The sequence below is a fragment of the Acipenser ruthenus genome, chromosome 7 (assembly GCF_902713425.1).
Source record: "Acipenser ruthenus chromosome 7, fAciRut3.2 maternal haplotype, whole genome shotgun sequence".
Taxonomy (NCBI): domain Eukaryota; kingdom Metazoa; phylum Chordata; class Actinopteri; order Acipenseriformes; family Acipenseridae; genus Acipenser; species Acipenser ruthenus.
In genome coordinates, this window is record NC_081195.1 from 11,180,245 (window position 1) to 11,202,404 (window position 22,160).

The following is a 22,160-nucleotide window of genomic DNA, read 5'->3' on the forward strand; positions in this document are numbered from 1 at the left end:
CAGTATTAACCTTTCCATTAGCACTTACTTAGAGACTCTCTCACAGCTTTTTCTCAAGAACACTAAACCTTTTAGGGCTGATTTATAGTACATGCTTGGGAAGTGTTTAGAGATCACAGTCTTTGGCTGGAGCAAAACAGCATTCAATATCCAGCCAAAACTGACACTTCAGCCCTGTTTCCACCAATGTGTAAAAATAAAATGTATTGATTGATAATGTGTCGTCTACAAGTTTATAAATGTAGCATCTGCATATTGAGGGGATGAGATCCTATGATAAGATATTCCACTAAGCACAGGTATGCATGCAGAATGAGTAGAATACTCCAACCAGATGTGGAAAGGTAGTTTCAACACCCCACCTACTCACATTGCACATTGATGGGTTAATTAAAGAGGCAGCACTGACAGTTGGGTTTGGAAAGAAGCACATAAACCTGTTAGGTTTTAGCGTCCACTAAATGGATATTGTTTTAATACAAGTAGGGATATTTACATTCAGACACTTGTCTAACAAAAAAGTTCAAATCAATTCAACTTAATTAGCTTCCAGCATGGAATGTGAGCATCTATAACATGAAGCGGGTCAGAGCATAGTGTATTTTCTAATGCAGAAGTTGTTTTCATATACCATGCGGTCCCGGTGACAGGATGTGTTTGAAATCTCCTGTAGCACAGGAGATTTCAAACTTACTTGGGAACAGGTGACGTTGTGGTTTTGTGTCTCCACTTTTTTGTTGAATGTAAGCAACTCTCCTATCTCCTGAAAGTCATTTAATATATTGTAATTTTCAAAGAAATTTGTTTTTAGTGTTCTTTGTAAAATTTCTGAAATACTGAAATAAACTTAATAAATTCACTGGCAAACATTTCGACTAGAAGACTTTATTCAAAACTGTTTGTCATTTGAATTTCTTCAGTTTCTTTTTATAAAATTTGTTGCACTCTATTTTTGTTTCATTGTTACATTAGGTGATTTAAAATATATTCCTGTCTCAGCCCTTGTCCTAGGACAAGAACCATTTATCTACTTAAATATATGCAAACAAACAAATCTTTTGGAGTATGTTGAAATAAATTTCTTGCTGTGTGATATTCTGTAGCATAGTTGGAAGTTTTGCAGACCGTTTTTTTGTTTGTTTTCATGCTATGATTTCCATGTGTTGCTTTTTTGCCTCCACAGACAGAAGACATTGAAGAAATTGCAAAGAAGACCCAGAGTCTGCCAAAAGTGAACAAGAAGAGGCAACGGATTGTCGTCTTCACCCAGGGGAAAGATGGCACCGTCGTCACCAGTGGTATAATCTTCATTTATTGTTTGTTTAATCGTTTGCTAAATGACTTTTAGCATTTCTGAATGATGATTTAATTTGACATCTTCCTTGATCTCAGTGCCTGCATTAAGTACTCTCCTCAAAAGTCTTGCATTAAATAGCTTCAGGGAAAGGATCACTTAATATCAACATGCTTTTTAGTATGTTTTACTATAACAAATTGCAGTCAGTTGTGGAACAGCCACTGATATCTGTAACAAGGTAATCTTGTAATGCATGTTGTCAACTGTTGTTTCTTTTGATCTTGTTAGATTTAGTGCTTCGAACTGAATTTGTGTCAGAATACACGGAAGCCAAAATGAAAGATGTAGAAAATAACTGAGACATATTGATGGTTCAGAGAATGCCTGTGGCTATGTAAATAAATAGTCAAGTTTGGTAGACATAGTGATTTGGAATTACAAATTAAGTATTTAAGCAGGGAGAGGGTGTTTATTCTGTGCAGGCTGTATAGCTGTATATAAATTGCATAGCCTTCACAAATATTTTTTGTATAGTATTGGATTGATCAAACTAATGTAAAAGCATCAGTCCCTCTAAAATTAGCATCCAAAATAGACTATAAGGTGAGACTCCCCAGCAAAGTAATTTCCCAGATAAAGAAATGGTGCTGAATTTGAACCCAGGCCCCTGGGGTTTAATTATAATTAAAAATATCTATTGTCCTATAGATGTTTCATGGAGACAAGTAATACCTGCTAGACTTTTTCATGAAGACAAAATCGGGGAACTTTATATAAAATGTGAGGTGGATAAGAGAGTATGTTGTGACGTTGTCTACAAAGGTAAACATGATAAATGTCAAGAAATTTCTGAGCCCTGGGTGAAGCAGTACAGTGGCAAGCAAAGCTAAATCTGATTGCTATGTTGTTATTCATGGCAGCCAAATAAATGTCAGTATAAAAGAGAATTAAAGATTTTCTTTTCCCAGAGGCAGACCTTTAATACAGCTTGATCTTTCATGTGTAATTTGTTTTCTTGTCTGGATGCAATCATTCGCCAGGCTCAGCGTGTCATGTTAAGTCATTTAATAATGATTAAGGACATACAAATGCTTGGCCTGTGGGGCAATTCTCAAAAGAGATGCCAATTTGTTATTGTTGTTTTTCTCCCCTCAATATTAAATCAGCCTTTCCTCACCTCTTGGCATTAATGAAATGCCTAATGAAAACATCAAGAAAAGGGTTGTCTTTAATTTAGCATCCAATGTTACCACAGAATTACACGGCATAGTTGACGCACCTATTAAAGTACTAATTAGGCTTTCTGTGCCCTGAACCTTAGCGGTGGAGAGAGCTAATACATGACCATTTGGGAGGTTTGCGGCATTTCACAGCTGATGACGGTATGACTAGATCTTAATTTGTTCTGAGGCACAGAGGCTTACTGTTAAGTGGTCACAGTGTGGGTCTTGTTGTTTCATTCTCTGCACTAGCGTGGCCTAGCATTAAGAGTAAAATGAAGTATGAACCTGAAATGACAGAGCCAGGACAATAGTGACCGAAGAGGTTACTAGAACCGAAACAATTTGTTATGATTTCTTACCTGTGTGTTTGTATACTCAGTAGAACTGATCTATTAATAAACATGTACCCCTTTAGCTTAACCAATCCCCAAAAAGCTAAAAGGAACAAGCTTTTTGTAACTAGTTCATTAAAAGTCCAGCCTTCATGGTGATGCTTTGGCCCAGCTCCAGTTTTTGCTTGTCTCATAAATATGCCCATCCTTTTTTTTTTTTTTTTTAATGTCTTAATGTCTCCTGGATGGCATTTGTTTCGTAGACACAGTGCAATTTTATAGTTTAGCTCTACAGTCAAACCATAGCATATCTGTTTATTGCGCATCATAGCACCGCTCCTGCCGTATTATTTTGCAATGCCTTACGCTCGCTCGCCAGTTGAAACAATAAAAAAAAATGTATGTATGTTCAGTGGTTTGCAGAAGTATTCACCCCCCTGCAAAGTTTTAACATTTTGTTGGCACCTGAGCGTACTCCGCGACGCTTTCAAATTAGACATTACATGTAGAATCTACACAAACTTCTCCACAGTGATAAAGATAAATGCATATAGAATATAAATAAGATTCACAGAGAAAAACAGATTAATCTCAGTTGCATAAGTATTCGAACCCTTTGCTACTGCAGCCCTAAATCAGCTCAGGTACAAATGATTTGTTTGAAAGGTCACAAAATTAGTGAAATGGTTTCAGCATGGGTGTACTCAAAGTGGTTTACCTTGTAGTTAAATTTCCTTCAGGTATATAAAGACTTTCAAGCTGCAACTCACAGTGATCCAACAAAGCAGCCATGAAGACCAAGGAGCTTTCGAAACAAGTCAGAGATAAAGTGGTAGAGAGGCACAGAGCAGGAGAAGGGTACAAGAAAAAGGCGCTGATTATCCCTCTCAGCACAGTGAAATTCATCATTAAGAAGTGGAAGATGCATCGTACCACCCAGACACTACCCAGATGAGGTCGCCCTCCCAAACTGAGCAGCCGAGCAAGCAGGAAACTGGTTCAGGATGTCACTCTGAAACCAACAATGACCTTGAGAGATCTGCAAAGTTCTGTGTCTGAGATGGGAGTCAGTGTTCACACATCAACAATAAGCCGGTCCGTACACAAAGCTGGCCTGTATGAACAGGTGGCAAGAAAGAAGCCATTACTCAAAAAGCCTCATCTTAAAGCACGTATGGAGTTTGCGAAAAAGCATGTAGATGGTACTGCAGACATGTGGAAAAAGGTTTTGTGGTCAGACGAGACAAAAATTGAACTTTTCAGTCTAAATTTCAAGTGTTACGTCTAGCGCAAGCCCAACACTGCACATCACCCAGTCAACACCATCCCAGCTGTCAAGCATTGTGGTGGCAGCATCATGTTATGGGGATGCTGCTCTTCAGCAGGGACTGCGTAGCTTGTCAGGATAGAGGGGAGAATCTATGGTGCAAAGTACAGGCGAATCCTTGAGGAAAACCTGTTTGAGTCGGCCAAGACTCTGAAACTGGGGAGGAAATTCACATTTCAGCAGGACAATGACCAGAAGCACAAAGCCAAAGCCACACTGGAGTGGTTGAAGAAGAAGAGAATTAATGTTAAAGTCCTGACTTGAATCCAATCGAAAATTTATGGCGAGACTTGAAGATTGCAGTCCATCGACGATCCCCCAACAAACGTATCAGAAGTGGAGCAATTTTCCCGTGAAGAATGGACAAAAATGTCACCATCCTACTATGCAAAGCTAGTAGAGACCTCTCCAAAAAGACTCATAGCAGTAATTGCTGCAAAAGGTGCTTCAACCAAGTACTGACTTAAGGGGCTGAATACTTATGCAACTAGTAAATTTCATTTTGTACATTCTTTGCAAGTTTTGCTGACATTTAACCTCCTCCTCATATAACAGTGTTCAGTTTAACCACTACAGCTTTGAATAAAAAAAAGTTTGTTTGAAAAGCTGTGCATACGTTATTTGTAATTCAACAAAATGTTACAATATTGGTAGGGGGTGAACACTTCTGCAAACCACTGTATATATCCAGGCACCGATAACGACTCTGCATCTGTAACGTGTTTCAGACAGAGTGCTGCATTTCTATTCTTTCCCGAGTTTCCCTTTTTCTAAATGAATAAACACAGCACACTGCCATCAAGACAGATCAGCAACTACAGTAACAGCCAAATAGTCCACAACAATAAAAGCTGCAAATAAACCTATTTGAAATAGACTTAAAGGAAAACTAGCTCTCATATTTTATGCTGGTTCCACTTCTAATCATTTTATTCTCACAATCACTACAACTAATCATTACCCCCCTACCCCCCAGCAAATATACCCCAGCATAAGAAATGGCAGGTGTCTCGTTTTTGAAAAGGTGGAATCTCAGTTTAGGAATATTTGGATAAAAGTACCCTAAATGTAAATTTACTCTGACTTGGTTTAATTTGATACACAGAAAAAAAAGAGGGAAAAAAATAGCCTTTGCTAACTAGACAAGTTTATGTTAAATATTGTTAAGCATACCCTGCATTGTAATCAGCTTGTACACTTACAGGAGTTTAATCAAATGTGAGAACTGATGTCACTTATGTCAGGTTTTCAGTAGTGTAAGCTCATGGTGGGCAACAGCTTTTTGTGGTGGTCTGTTTTTTTGGCCTTTTTCTTTGTTGTCACCATATTTTATTACGCAGCAGTTCGTGACAGCACTTGGAATGTCTCTTCTGGTCTATGAATGTCCTTAGCCACAGGTTCACAGCCTCTCTGTGAGGATTTAAAGTACTGGCCATTGTATTCGGTTCATTTCAGTCTGACATTTTGTCTACATTTATGTTTTACTTTCTGTCTTTTCTGAAGTGTTGGGTAAAGTATTGGATAACCGCTTATTGAGAATGAATTGCTTTTAGACAGAACAAAGCACTCCCAAGGACAGTAGTCATGCAGGGCTCTGACAGATTACATCCCCTTCCCCTTCCCTTCCCCCACCAGAGGCATCTCCTGAGACCTTAACCTTGCAGTTGAGACTAATTAAAGCTGATCCGATGTGTTTTGCGACGTGGCTTAGTACACTGATGGCTGGGCCAAGACCACCCGATATCTCTTTTTAATTATGACCTCATCTCCTCACAGATTGAACTGATTAACATGACAATAAACTGGAGCTTGAAATGAGGACACTTTTAAACAAAATCCTGTTAATTTCATTTTTTTTTTTTGTACAACATGCTGTTTGGTTCTTACGAGTAGCTTGGTCCCTAAGGATATGTCTATCACATTGTTTTTTCTCTGACTTCTTCTCTTGACTTTTTCCCATTCTCATGGCAAATGACAACTTCACTCAGCTAGTGGTGTCTTTAGACAAACAGTATTTCTGTTAATATATTTGAAACTCTGTTGATTGTGTATAAGGAAGCAGATTTAGTGTTGACCTGTGAGTGCTTTTTAAATCTGAGCTGGTGCTTGACTTTTAAGTAATATGTTTCTCTGCATCGTTTAAAAATGATGTCTGTTTCTCTAATGTCTATCTTATTCTTGTGGTTCAGTGGCGGTCCGATGATAACGTAGACATGAGCCATTTCGCTGCCACATGGTTTTAATCTCAGACATACCATTTGATATAAATGTTTTTCACATATTCATTGTATCTGATGTGACATTCCTATTTGATTTATTCTCACAGGGATACTTTGTTTTTGTTTGCAAAAAACTCCCATTACTACAGCAGTAGAAATGTCAGAGCCCCGGCGGAGAGGAAAATTTGCTTCCAATCAACTTTTAAAACACTCAGTGCAGAAGTTAATTGCCATTGATTTGAACTCGGTTGTAAAGGTGAGGGAAGGGTAGCTTTTCTTGTTTTGAAATCAACAAATGTAATAAGTGTGTGTTTTTTATTTATTAATACCTAATACTACTTAGTCAATTACTCAGAAAACCTGAGTTTGTTCTTATTGTATGACTTATATTGTAACACTTGAATGTATTTGTATTTGCTTGCGATTGTAAGTCGCCCTGGATAAGGGCGTCTGCTAAGAAATAAATAATAATAATAATAATAATAATAATAATAATAATAATAATAATAATAATAATAATGCAGGCCTATAGGCCTACAGTAGTGGGATAACAAAATACAGACTGATTCATTATCTATATGCATTATTGGGTCTTTTATGTTTGTCTCTGGGATGGGAAGATTTCAAATTGGTATTGTCTTTAGCAGTAACTGTTGTGTGAAGAACAAGTCCTACCTGGATAATGCCGACTTCCATAGCATCTGTGTTTAAGGCTGGAGGATTAAAGCAGAAACTTAAAATCAGGGCAGCAGAATAGTTAACCTGTCTAAAACATTGTCTTAATTAGGTGATAAAAGTGCATATTTTGTATACTGTATTTGAAAACCCCTGCTTTACAATACAGTCTTTTTGTTTGTTTATTGTTTTGTTTTTAGCTTAAAAGCTGAAGTTTGAAGCCCGAGAGATTCTTTGTTTACCTCTTCATATTTTCCAAACAAAAAATACAATGATTTAATTTACTCAATGCAAGTTGTTTCACTGTGCTTTCTGAGCATTAGCAGAATTGTTATTTTGACTGGGAATGTGTGTGTTTTTTTAATTGACATTAGCTCATTGTAGGTCAAGGACAGTGCCATCCTGGCAGCAAACAAATACTTAATATTCCTCTTACGTTTAATGATGCTTTCAGTGCAAACAACTATCCTCCACAAACAAAGGACAATTATGTCACAGCATCTTGGCAGCAAAGATTAAATAACCCTGTAAACAGCATCTGTGGTATATTCACACAAATGCGTTCTGAGTGGTGTCCAATACGCTAGGACTGCGTTATAGATCAGCCTTAGTCTGGTGGTGGATTAGGCATTAATTTTGCAGATAGGGTATATTTGAAGTAAGCTACTTCAATAACAGTATATTTAAATATTTGTTATTGTTTTATTTTTAAAACTATAGAAAGACATTATTTCCAGATAAAAACATTGCTTCAGCTATACTAGTAATTGTACACCAATCAGCATAATAAATAAAAAAGGCTGTTATGTAGATATTTCTTCATTGATTTTGCAGTTACTGTCTGGAATAAAGATCTCTTTCAAGATTTGGAACTATTACCATTTGGATCTGAAGCATCTGCCCCTTGTCCCTGAGCTGCAAGTGCAATTCATTGTTGCCTGTGGCAACTAAAGAAGACTTTTGGAGAGCATTTGGCTACCAAATGGTGGTAAATGCAAAGACTGCACAGATTGCCCAAGCTCAGCCCCGCTCATTTCAGACATCCTTTCTTTTATTATCATATCAATTGACGCAGCTTGTAGGAGACAAAGCAAGGTTATGGGAACCACCTAGAGCATCATGCACCATTAAACAGCAATGCAGTATACATGAACATGTGCAAGTTCAGCCTTGCTTACTACAGTGACAGTGGAGCCTTATACAACTTGCTTTCCCATACATTTAAAACTAATGTAGTACCTTATTAAAATCTTAACCTGCATCTTGCCTTGTTAAAAATCTATGCATTTCCCTACAGTATATTTGTAAAATCTTTGTGTCATGTCCTAATCTCCCCCTTAATAGACCATCTGACAACAGGATATCTTCCTTACAAGCACGCTAATAATGTGACATTTATTGGCTTGTTGAAAATAAGAATGCATTTGGCAGCTTGTTAAATGCTGTATTTAACACCAATCTCAATGTAAAAAAAAAACAAAAAAAACTGTACTTTAATGGGAGGTGCACACATGACAAATTTTATAGAGGTAATTAGAGAGGCTGTGCAAAGAAGAAAACAAGATTTCGATTTTGTTTTACCCTCTGTTTACAAAGCTAGCTTGCATGTACTGTATGGGCTGCAGTGTGGAGTAGTGGTTAGGGCTCTGGACTCTTGACCGGAGGGTTGTGGGTTCAATCCCCAGTGCGGGACACTGCTGTTGTACCCTTGAGCAAGGTACTTTACCTAGATTGCTCCAGTAAAACCCCAACTGTATAAATGGGTAATTGTATGTAAAATAATGTGCTATCTGTATAATGTGAAATAATGTATAATGTGTCTTGTAACAATTGTAAGTCGCCCTGGATAAGGGCGTCTGCTAAGAAATAAATAATAATAATAATAATGTTGACGGTGAATTCTGTTTAGGTGTCATATTTAAATCTATCTTTTCTTTTAATTAGCAGTTATGCTTTGCCGTAAAGTAAAATGAATGCAGTCCATATCTATCTGATGACTCACTAGTTTCAGTCACTTGGACTGAATCACAGTCTGCACTCTGCTTAGATGAGTGTGTTTCAGAGAACTTGAGGGAGGTTTCACCTCAAGTCCAGGTTTTAAAAATTGTAGAATTCATTTTACATACTGGTGATCTAAGCCACCTAAATTCAGAACGTTGAGCCATTTATACACCATAATTGTATGTATTATTATATTTATTTATTTAAGATTATGAATATCTAAGATGGAGACACTGCATATGCTGCATCATGAATACCCCCCCCCCCCCCCCCCCCCCGGGTGAGACTTCCTGATACATATATTTAAATGTGGTTATGATAAACAGACTATTTATATAGCCTCAAGGGTTACTGTAAGTGACAGCGGTTGTGCACGTATTACCTTTGACTGCTTATATCCTGCAGTCAGACTTCAGAAGCCTATCCTGTGCTAACAAGTGAATTTAAAGTGCTGTCTTTTACATGTACTTTAAAACTGCTGGTTAAAATCACATCCCCATTAGTTGTGTTAATCTCTAATTGCAGAATAATTGACAAACTATAAATTACTGTTAACATAATTTACATGCAAGATTTGCATTTAATCATTTCAAGAGGGAGGTGGGATAGCATGCTTCATCTGCAGAATTAATTTAACAAAGTCATTTTGCTGCTAATTAGCTGATCCTAAAAGGATCTTCGTTTTAATGCAATTATCAAAGGAAAAATCTGCAGCTGATTAAGAAAATGTGTTATTTTAAACAAAGCATCTGTATTAAAAACACAAACTTTGCCTACTTTACTATTATATTAGAATACAGGCTTAGCTGTTCCTTACTTGAAATAATAATAAAAAAAAAAAGATTAGTCACGCTTTTAGTTTAGGAATGTGTTATAAACAATTGATTATGCGTCTATAAATGTGTTAACCATGTTCTTAACAATCTTAGTGTTAATATCAGGCTACAGCAATACAGTTTTAAATATAGTTACAGCTAAAATGTCACCAAGATGTAGGTATGTGAAAACAAAAAAATAGTGGCATATCCCTCATGTTTTGAAACTTTATTGATTGTATTGAAATTGCAAAAGAGAAAAATAACCTATTTAAGTGCAAAATGTAAATACAAAATTACACTTAACCAGAATTGGATACTAAGATTTCACACCATACATTATTATTATTTATTTCTTAGCAGAAGCCCTTATCCAAGGCGACTTACAGTTGCAAACAAAAATACATTTCAAGAATCACAGTACAAGTATTAATACAATTAAGAGCAAGATAAAATACAATGACTTCAGTTCTAGCAAGTACAAGTATATGACATTAACATATACAGACAATTCAACAGTCTGATTAATGACCATTATAAGTATTGTCATATTATTAACCTTGCCCGTCTGAGCTATATAAAAACCTCTGGAAGAGGCCATCAGTTCTCCTAACTCTGTCAACAGATACATTGAAATGACAGCTGGCAGTGGTGAAACAAAGATGTTTGAAATATGCAGGAGTTTTAGGATGTAACTGTGATCAGAGATTAGGCTGGCTAAGGCACTTGGTTTTCAGCTATGCTCCAAAGGTGAAATTTAACTCCTCTGACATCCTAATAAATGTAAGTCTCATTATGTCCTATTGGATAATGATATCCTTAATGTTTCAGCACTGTGCATTGAAAAAGTCATGCAAAAAAAATAGCAGTTTGTAACAACTGTTACCCCTCAGCCATTCAAACGGCTGTTAAATGATTCACAGAAAGCAGTTGTAACTGGTGTAATTCATTGTGATGTTTGATGCCAGTGGTGATCACCTATATTATATTAAAGGTCGTGATTCAAAATGTACAAATGAACTGTGCTTTCCGTTGTAGTGGGAAAGTAACAATCCTAAGAAGTGTATTCACTAAGCTTTTAATATTACAATTCTTTAAATTGCTTAATGAGTTTAATACAGATTCATAAGCAAAACACAGTCGTGTGAAGAACCCCCATAGAAAATCTGGTTGTTACAAGAGTTTATATTGTAGGTGTTTTGGAATGGTAAAAAAAAAAAAAAAAATATTGAAGCTAAATACATAAGCTCCAGGTAGATTGGTAGAAAATGTATAAGTACAGTGTTCCCCACCTTTTATAAGGTGGCCCTTTATACTGCGGAACAGGTTATAAGGCGGTACGGTCATGGCTCCCATTTGCTCCATTGTACCATTACACTAACACTAGTATTCTCATTATAAGGCGGAACACAAATAGCACGGTCTCTTACTTATGGCTCCCGACTACAGCATTATAAAGGGGGAGCACTGTAACCTTCAAACTGCTGATTATTTATTAAAAGACAACTGTTGTGCATTAATGTCCCTGAAGCTTAAAGGCTAAAATATATATATTTTATTATTACTGTATATACAGGCATAGATCCTGGGACTGAGATTAATATATTTACGAAAGTTTGTGCTATAAAACGCTATTTAGGTTGATCTGTAGAAGTTAGCACTAGCCTCTTGTGGGTAATTTAATACAGTGACATTTGGTTTTTGTACATGTGTTCAAGTAACATTCTTTTTATGTCAGGCATTTGGTTATTTTCAGCTTTACTGATTATTCTCTCTTTCCTCTAGGCAATGAAGTGATGATTTTCCCTGTTTTAGACATTGATCAGAGTGAAATTGTGGACACAAATGGAGCTGGAGATGCATTTGTAGGAGGTAGGTTTTGTTTCATTACACCGCACCAAATGTATTGGTGGTTTGAAGTTAATATAATGTAAGTGGTGTCTACACTTTGAATATATCCATACCATACCACAAATACACTTTACTTGTTTTTCTGTGCTAAGTGCATTAGGCTGCTCTATGATTCCTAACTTGTAGAGTTCTTTCCTTGAATGTCTATGTCATTCAGAATTGTACCACTAGTTGAGAGAGCAAGGTTGACCCAAATGTTGAGTATATTGTTGTCTTTTCCTTTTGCCACTGTTAATAACCACACACACACACACACAATTAGAATGTTTACCTACTTTTGCACTTTTACTTGTCTCTGATCTTCAGAACTTCATAGTGTTCTTGCATTCTTTTTCAGTTATAAATGTTTCTGTGCTGTTTTTTGCTATTCTCTCATTATCCCCTTTTGAAGAGACCCACCTCCTTGTTAGGTTACCTGAAGGATTCCTTCGTGGTTTTTCAAATTAAATCCCGGAAATTAAATTACGGGCTTCAAAGCGCTACTTAAAAAAAGCACAGTGATTTCATATAGATTGCAGGAATCAATACACTCACCACAACAGAAGTAACCTGTCATACAAATACTACCATTACCCACGGGTTAGGTTTTTTTTTTTTTTTTTAAATATATGAAACCACTACTGTAGTAATGAATTAAGTTCTTAATTTGTTATAAAGATTTACAAACAATTTATTAAGAGGTGCGTTTAAGACCCGTTAAGAATAAAGGATAAATACAGATAAAATTAAAATCTGAATGATGCGGACTAGTCTACACATACACTAGTATTTCTTTCCATTTTTACAGCAACTTTCCCATAACATAAAAAATGAATGAAGGAATAGCCTACACAAAATGCCGGAATAACCGTTCAGAATGACCAGGCTTCTGGTTTGGAAAAGAACATGAGATGACAATCGCACACTGGTTCTGAAAAGAAAAATCTTGTGATCGGGAGTGAAAAAGCAGGATCAAATTTATAATACTGCCCTTTACATTGATTTAACAAATATACTGTCTTTGTACGTGTTAAGTATGCTGTTTTCCGTGACCACCTTTGGATCTTTTGCACCCCACAGCTTGGGAACCGCTAATCTACATCGCTTCTTTGGGAGACCGGTATTCTGTTTCGTCATCTGTTTTCTTCAGACGACTGTTACTTTCAATAGTAACTCTAGTGCATTTTATAAAGTGATACAGGAATAAGTAGTTCTATTGATACTGCAGCTTTGCCCCTTGAACATGTTGTAAAAAGTGTGTAAGGGGGGCGGGGGATTAGATATTGTTATAACTTATATGGACGTGATAGGGTTCATATATTTTGAGTATATGGGCATCTTATAAATTTTGATGATGAGTATCTTTTGCATAGTACTCATCTTCATGTCCTCATCCTGTAGGAAGATATGTGGTACCCGAATGCAAAAAAGTAACCACATGGCTTGATAAGCAAGCTTCGTGTACAATGTTATTTATCCAACATGCAAATAAATGGCAAGCAATAACTGAAAAAATACACGTCTTTAGACTATGAGGTTTTTGTACTGTTAGATAAAGAAGCATACTGTACTTCCTGGTCTGGTGGCAGGCTATTTGTCAAACACTTCTTTAACATTCAGATAAGGCACATTATTAATGTATCTTTGTTTCAATAAGGGGGGCCTCATGCCTAATTTTGGTAGAATACTTTTTTATTATTTGGTATGATTAGTTCATATTAAGGGGGGGCAGCTTTAAGATGTATTGGTGCTATCAGGATGCTTTGTAAACAGCTACAGGAAGATTGCACGTAGAAACCCTTGTATGTGTAAATGTAACACCCTATATAAACTTGTGGTGAGTAGTGAGAACAAAGTTTTGCTGTACTTCATTTTATTTTATTTTTTTCTTTAGTTATAACATACTGAGAAATTGCAGGTCCTTTCTCAATAGAGTCCGCTGGTCCTGAGCCAGAGAATGTTATGTTGTTATCTTGGAAGTCTTATTTGCACAAGGATGTAGTGGATCGGCAAAGGAGAATGGTTTATCAAGGCAACAGAGCAGGGGCACTTAAGTAACATTTGAGTTAACCGCTTGATTTTTTATTTTTGCTCTTTATAAACATTCATTTACTTTCTCTCTTTTTTTTCTTTTTTTTACTGAACTGTAAAAGGCTGTTGTTTTAAGCCTAAGCGGTGTTCTTCAATGGTGAACCTTCCAAGTTGCTTTTCTGTGCAACGATAAATGATTCTTACCACAATAAGGGACCCCTCCAGCCTACCTTTGTACTTTGTTTGTACCACACAAAGAGAATTGTTATTAAACAGGAAATCAAATGTCCAACTTGATCTGGGACCCTTAAGGTCATTATGGTCTATTATTGAATGTTGATCCTCTGAGAGAACCTTTCACAGTCATTTAAACTCAGTAACTCTAGAGGCAATGTTATTGATATTTTTCTGCAACCAGATTTACTCTAAATCATAAACACCATCACACTTTATGAAGAGTTAGAAAACCATTGAGAAAACTGAATTATTTCAAGCGCCACACGTTATGTGCACTCTAAAATCAAAGCTGTTTTCTTCAGTCTTCTTCTCATCGTATCCCTAATCAGATTGTTCAGTTCTTGAGAGTAGAAATATTACCATTTGCTAGGCTGTTTTTTCTTGCCCGTTGGTCTCCTGCAGTTTACTTTTATAATAACCTTACCAAGCATTCTGGGTTCAAGAGCAGCAAGCTTAATTGTTACAATAGCTCCCAATTGCTGTTCCAGGACAAGCAAGACATCCTAATAAAGCTGTAAACGTGTGCTCAAACAGTGTTGATTTTTCTGAGAGGGTCGAAGCTGGTGCTTCATGGTGTCAGCAGATGCAGTTACCAGCTGTTTGTCATTGTAGTCTACAGTCAGAATGCTACACTAGGAAACCTGGAGCAGGACTTGTTGATTTCTTCCCCCGGTATGTTTCTCTGGAAACTGCTAATCCTAGTTTAATATTCTGACAGCCCGAGAGCATGTTGATAAATCTGAAATTGAGATATGAAATGTTGAAGTTTCTTGTAAGCATTGACTAAGAACCATTTTAACTCTAATGAGCTGTATATCACAGAACAGTTTTTCATCATCTACACATCAAGCATACTCTGGAACATTAGGCAGACTCTTAACATCTGTAGAGTTATCATTTGGTGCACAGTCTCTTTCTGTCACTATCTTCCTCATTGTGCCTTGGCAGCAGAGGGCTCAGCAGTCTTGGTATGTTGAGAGGTTTTTCTTTTGGATATAGTGAGGGATGACTGTAATCAACTCATTGTCAAAGCTGTTCTGGATAGTACAGTTGATTTGAGACGTGTAGAATCATACCTAATTAGTGGACCAGTTTTCTACTAAATTCATCAAATGGTTTTGGACTGGAAGTACCTTTTTACAGAAGGCTTCTAGTAGACAGCCAGCCCAGTTGTTTTTTACCTCTGGGCATTCATACAGCTCTTTTATTACAAAATACTCTTTCTTCCAAAATAGAAATATTTGCTTGTGTTTAGATCCACCGCTGCTTAGATCAATTAAATACACCCTCATAGCTGTAGTGTTTTACACATTAACCATTCGGAATATTGTTCAGTAGTACTTTGAAAAATGTGGAGCTGTATCAGTTCTTACAAACATCAATGACTAGTTTCACAGACCCTGTTGAGCACTAATCATCAGACTACATTATCCAAGATTTAGTGCTAATCAGGGCACAAATGTTTTAGGATGCATTATTGGTAGGTACATATAGTAAATACTTAATTTTATTGTAGGTGTGGTACAGAATAGAATCAATGACTTGCGATATTTTAACTTGCGAAGGTGTTTAATATGATGCATGTAACAACCCTTCTAATTTTTACTTCTCTTAATGCTAGGTTTTCTGTCGCAACTTGTCTATGACCGACCCCTGGAAGAATGCATTCGGGCTGGACATTATTCAGCCAGCGTCATCATCAGGCGTGCAGGATGCACATTCCCGGAGAAGCCAGACTTTCACTAACATCGGAAAATGATAGTGGGAACAAGAGACATCCCTTTGACAATGGGGATTACTGCCTTTTTATTATTCTTTTTTTATTTTATTTTTTATTTTAAACTGACCCACCTCTTTCCAGTCCCTGCATTTAGACATCTGTACTTCTGTTCATCTCACTATGTACAGTTATTGGAATTGTGGGTATGTTGTAATTTATATAAGAAAGCCAATTTCATGAAATTCTGTTTACAATTCTTATTTAAGAAAAAAAACGGTTACTTAAATAGCTTTATTAAGCAGATAAGTTTAAATATGACGTTTCTGTTTAAATGTAACACTATCTAGGGAATGAATGTCTTTGTTTACTGTGTTTATAGAATTAGAATTAGCTTTTCTCTGTTAAGGGGACTTTTTTTTTAATACAATTACTAAAGACTTAAATTGAGGTACAGAATTATTTATGCAGGATCTTGCCATGACATACCAAATTGAAATTTTAAGCGCACAGTTTTAAAAACAAATTGTATGAATGGTATAGATTTTACATCCCAAATACAGTTTTTATATTTGTTGGGGGGGGGGGTCCACAGCATGTATTTACTACACTATGCCATCTCAGACTGACAAAATAAAAACACTGTGATAACCATGTTACGCTTTTTTTCTGGTGTGTGAAATACAGTACAAGAGAATGACAGTGGCTCAATATGGAAGCAAAGTGGTTCTCTTGACTGAAATCTCTGACAGGTTGATCTTGTTGTAGATATCCTTACATTAAACAGTATACTTTGAGTGCTTTTTTTTTTTTTTTTACAAATGACAGTACTTTTTTTTAATTTTTATGTTGAATTGTGTTGATCAATCTATTTGATATAGGGTTGTTTGTGTAGTTAACAGGTAATAACTATTCACATTAGTCAATGAATTACTTTTAAATCGTTATTTTGTGTATAAACTGCTTGATTTCCAGTACAGGTTTCCATTCCCATTATGAATTGTATAGCAAATGTTTCATGCCTAAAGTACTGTATTTTAAATTAATAGAACTGAGAATACTTGTGAGCCTGTTCATTCTGAAACGCAATGCTTCTAATATATTCTAATATAATTAAGTGGCACAGGGAACAGTTTTCTCAGATCTACATTACCTTCCAGGAACGAGAAGCAGGGGGCTATTTTTACACCCTCAAAATATGTGTTAAGACATTTATGCTAATGTTATTTTCTTTAAAAAATATTTTCTAATGTAAAATGTAATTAACAACTTGTTAGAGCTGATATATTTTTCCCATCAACATTTTGCACCGCTCGACACAAATGCATTTGAAAACTATCTCATTACTGATTGGTCCAGATCACATTCTCTGCCAGCTGGTTGATTTGCCGTTTAAGGCGGCAGATGGCAATATACAAACATACAAAAGGGTGAATCCGTGATTAGGAATGAGAACATTTAATTCAGAAACTGACATTTTTGGGTGAAAATAATTATTTGTTGTTGTTTTTTTATTATTATGATAATGAAAGGGACACCATTTTTTACAGCGTTTGTGAAATATTTATGATGGAAGAATGATTGGCCCTCCTTTGTCTTGTGGGTCATGGGTTCAAATCCAGACCAGGCATTCCCTCTAAAAGCAGAATGGATGGGTGTGTATATTACAAGCACTGCCACCACAACTGGCATGGATCCTTTTCATTTCAGAAAAGCCACACGTGCAAAGACTTTGGAGCGTGATTATCCAAAGCTAATGCAGCAGAGGGGTACCCTGTGGAGGCTGAGGTTGAAGAGCATTAACTAGGTAATGAGGATTGAATGCTGTTCTTACAATGCCTTGCTTGAAATAAATCTCTTCTCAGTACTCTGGAACTGGGTTATTTTGTTTATATTAATGAATACTAAAATTGGACACTAAACATTTAAGACACGTAAAAATTAAAGAAAACCTATACATTTATAGTAAGTTCTGCATGTGTCCCGGACAGCAGAGCTCTGTTTGAAAGAACCATCATGATCTTGAAACATGTATGGGTCAAGGTGTACAAGAAAACATCTTTATTGGTGTGTGTTGGCACAAAACCAGCATGCTACATGATGATGCAACCTGGGATCGAAACAAACCAAATACACCACTCCAGTGCTATTGATCAGTGCTTCAAAAGCACATTTTTAGCAGAAGGTTAGTAAATGTGGTGTAATATAAAATGTTGAGAACGAAAGATGAAATTCAAAGTGATGTCAAGTACCTAAAGTGTTATCCTAAGACTAATGAATATCTATTAAGGACTTGGCTAATTAACTATTTAATATACTGTGTGTATATACATAGATAATGCCTTATTTCCAGTGTCCTATATGTTTCTATTCAAATCTTAAAGTAAACTTCACCAAAATGATTTGATATCTATCATAATATTCACAACCTTGTTCTGAGATTAATTCACTTGCTTGACAATCCCATGAATTGAAACTGGTCAGGTGGGACTGGAGATGTATCACAGCATGGAATTGAGATCCATTTATTTATTTATGCCCTTTTATGTTTTGCTTTCATCTCTTCTTTCCCCAGCACCTTTCCTTATTTTACAGCTGTGTAAACTAACCCTAACAGAAAGACAAGAATTGGAATAATCTCTCAGTTGATTTAAACATTCATTTCTTCATATTTTATGCCTGCTAGGTCCTGGATATTTTATTTATATTAATGTTGCTATTTTCATGTTTATGCAATGCACATGTCCCCAAGTTATATTGATATTTAATTTTTAATTCACTTTAACATTATCTGAGCGCATTGATATTGTAAAATCTAAATTGCACTATAGAACAACGTCTAGTAACCACACTAATGGGGGGGTTAAGCTGTCAAATTAGTTGATTTTCTGGATAACTGACACACACCCTGAAATTAACAAGGATGCATTACATAAACTAGAGCTACTGCAAGCTTAATTTAAAAGCAAACCCCTACTAGTAATTAACCTTTGTAGCCTGCAAAACCTAAAGTAACATCTAACACAAATAATGTGGTCCAGTTAATTGATCACTACAGACTTCTAGATAAATAAATCTGCATAAAAATGAATTGTACTATTCAGTAATAATACTCAAGAACTTCAATTTCAATTTCCATAATGGTGACCGTCTAAAAATTTCTTCAAGCACCCCAGCGTGTCTCAAATAAATGTATACTTTTGCCAATTGGCCTGAAAATGTTTTGTCTGGCCTGGAAGAATAGTTTGTTGCCAAGATCTGACACTGCCTGCCCATATTGCTCATTTGCAATTAATAACTTCAGTGTTCTTTTTTGGAATATACTCGTTAGTTCAAAGTATGACAATGTCTAACATGCCTGTTCTAGTTTGAATAAATATTATACAATATGGTATATTTTAGTTTTAATTGGTTTATAATATGGCTAGAGTACAAAGGCAAAGGGAATAGCTGAGCTTACCACACGTGATAAAATAATTATAAAACCATAACTTAACTGAATCTCTTCTGGTTAACTGTTTAAGTTATGGTTGATATACCACCAATATACAGCATTCCAAAATGCGTGGAGATGTTTTGTTTAAGCACTTGCAGGTCCAACATCACATACAAATTATTAGTCGGTCTAACATCCTTCTGTTTGTTTATTTAATTATTCATTCTCTAGATCAATGTAATAAATTCACAAAAATCCACAGCATGTAAGTTATGGAACAAGATTATGAGCATAACCTATTAACTGGGGATCTGTCATTATCAATGAATGCATTTATCATAATCTATGGTTTTGTTGTCCTGACCAGGCCAAATCTATAGTGTATCTTCACCTCTCCCCAACACATTCACCTAAGGATTTATTTCACCTGAGGGATGGCCTCACTCAGCAACTTCAAATGGTATTATATTAACCAGTGTTAATCACTAGGTTGTAATATGAGTCAATCCTTGCTCATTTTACCACCATGCCATATGGGGGTTCAAGTTTCCTGTTTAGAATGAGCTGGTGAATTACAGATATCCAATCATGAGTGGTGTTAACAGTTAAAGGGAAGCTTGCTCCACTCCCACCCTTGAAATAATCTGTGTTTTTAGTCCCATAAAGATCCTACACAAACCATTGACCATTGTTCTGGAGGAAACAGGGTTGTCTTTTTCAGTGTTGAAGATTCATCACTAGCCCCACAACTCCTTCATTTCTATGGGTTAGCAAAATCTTTTATATGATACACAATGGAGTCATTCCATGTGAAGTCACCATTTCAGATTTAATCTGATATGTTATTCTATAGAGAGAAAAAAACACTGAATTACAGATAAAACACAGAGTAGAATTAGTACCTTTAAAATGTTGTATTATTTTTTTGTTCAATACAATACAAATAAATACCATGAAATTGTTTTAGAATTGGAAACAATATGTATATATTATACAGTGTTCCACATTCGGTTTATGTGCCTCTGAACATCCGACTCACTAAATCCATCATGTTCAATAGATGTTGCCTTTTCATTACTGGAGTAACAATAATCACTTTAGATTATTACATTGCCCCTCCTAACACCACTATTGAGATGAGATCCCCACTATTTTTCTTTAAAGTGCCTGTCACTGTCTATACAGGAAACCTTACGGAACGAGATTTGGGTTTTCATCTCACATTTTTTTCTTGTGCCCAGCATGGGTTGATACCAAGCAAAGTTCGACATTGCTTCAGCTGTCTGTGATCAAATGAGCCAAAACATACCAAGTTTCTCATCCTCCCCCTCTCTTACTTTCCTTATTCATGAGGCCTGATGCACTCCATTTTCACCATGTGTCTTCGAGACTTTCTTTCAGGTTCTGCAGGTGTTGTACTCACCTCTCAGTCCAGATAGCAATCAAAGACCCTGGCCATTGCAGCCTTGTTGGTCACACGTCTGTTTTTGTTCAACTGGAAGCAGGTTGCTAAATCAATTTAGATATAAGTTCACACTATCATGGTCAGCTGAGAGGTTTGTTGATGTCTAGAATGGCTTGCTTCATTTCTTACTTCAATAAATTTAGAATCTTACCTACTTTCATTTTACCTTCTGGTTGGCAAAAAAAAGAAATTACAGAAGCAAAGTGTGTTTCAGGAGGGGTCCTAATCCTTCCCAGATTCTAAGTGAAAATAAAGTCTTGTAAATTAAACTACAGAAAAATGATAAGGGACTTATGAGAAAGTTGTAATGGTAATGAGAGATAAGAAAATGTTTTGATGCCTTCAACATTACCCCTTTAGCAAGATATTTTTAAAAAGCATGACACCTATTGTTGTAGCCTATTAATAAAGCTTCACATGCAACAACCAGGCTACCTCTACATAGTGTTGAGTAAATCTTATTACACTTTATTTGTAGGTAAAAATAACTATATAATCATTATACAGTTTGGGTCATCTCAAACTAATAATAAGAGATTGATAGTCAATGACAGGAGCAGAGACTGTAGTAAGTAATATTAATACATATTGTCTAAAACAAATCTATGAACAGTGTTTATACATATCAAAGTTATATTTTAAAAACACCATCAACATTGTGGGGGTATGGTGGCTTGGCTTAGTTTACAACTTCCATTATGTAGTAATCCTACAATCATTTGGGATTACTGTGTGCAGTACATACTATATTATTTACTTTTATGACTATTACCTTTATATTGTCACGTTTTAGAGTTAAACTTTGGCAAGTAGGTTTCAAAGGGGGAGACTGTAATTACAGAAAAAAACAACCTGTTACCTCAGAGAGTCAGCAGACAGTTTAAACAAGTAAATCACCAAGAAGAGAGGAAATAAAATAGCATGACACTTCACAAGATAACATGTATTTTTTAGGCAATGTACCCAACACTATCCCATTGCTTTAAAGTTTCATGTTATGCATTAAAGGGCATAATGTAATTACCTGAGAATCAGGCAACAATAAAACTGCACATTGCAGAGCAGGTTCAAAGAATCCAAATTTTACAGCGCTTCCTCGCGTAGACGCAAACAGCTTGTGCTTGAGCAACTTGGAAAGGAAGTCGGTCATTGCCTTAAGAATAACATAAAACTGCCCCGAATAATAATACTGCAGTGTTTAAAAAATAATTGCATGCTGCCGCAGCTCAGTTTAGAGTCCCATGACAAAAAGCACAACAATTGTATTCATCACAAGCCTAGTTGACCCTGCTGGATCGATGGTGTTTTAGGATGCTCTTCTGTTCTTAGGTTTTTAAAAGGAAAGTGCTTTTTTTATTTGTATTTATTTATTTATTTTTATTATATTAAATTCTGTAAATGCAAGCAGTGAGGCAGAAACTTAACTTTCCCTTTCAGAGTGTTTCCGAGATAGAGTGAAGAAGGGGGAGGGTACTACTTTGTCACAGCCTGCTAT

At 36.0% G+C, this 22,160-nt stretch overlaps 1 protein-coding gene across 4 annotated transcripts in view; it reads left to right on the forward strand.

Moving 5' to 3' along the window:
* The window catches only part of LOC117415758 (adenosine kinase-like), a 126,768-nt gene extending 110,348 nt beyond the window's left edge, over positions 1 to 16,420 (forward strand). For all 4 annotated transcript variants that reach the window (XM_034026529.3, XM_034922167.2, XM_034026531.3 and 1 more), the window contains exons 9-11: positions 1,184 to 1,298; positions 11,675 to 11,761; positions 15,669 to 16,420. In XM_034026529.3, the coding sequence (XP_033882420.1) occupies positions 1,184 to 1,298; positions 11,675 to 11,761; positions 15,669 to 15,793 (327 nt within the window). In that variant the 3' untranslated portion in view covers positions 15,794 to 16,420. The remainder of the gene's footprint in view (positions 1 to 1,183; positions 1,299 to 11,674; positions 11,762 to 15,668) is intronic.
* Positions 16,421 to 22,160: the final 5,740 nt, after the last annotated feature.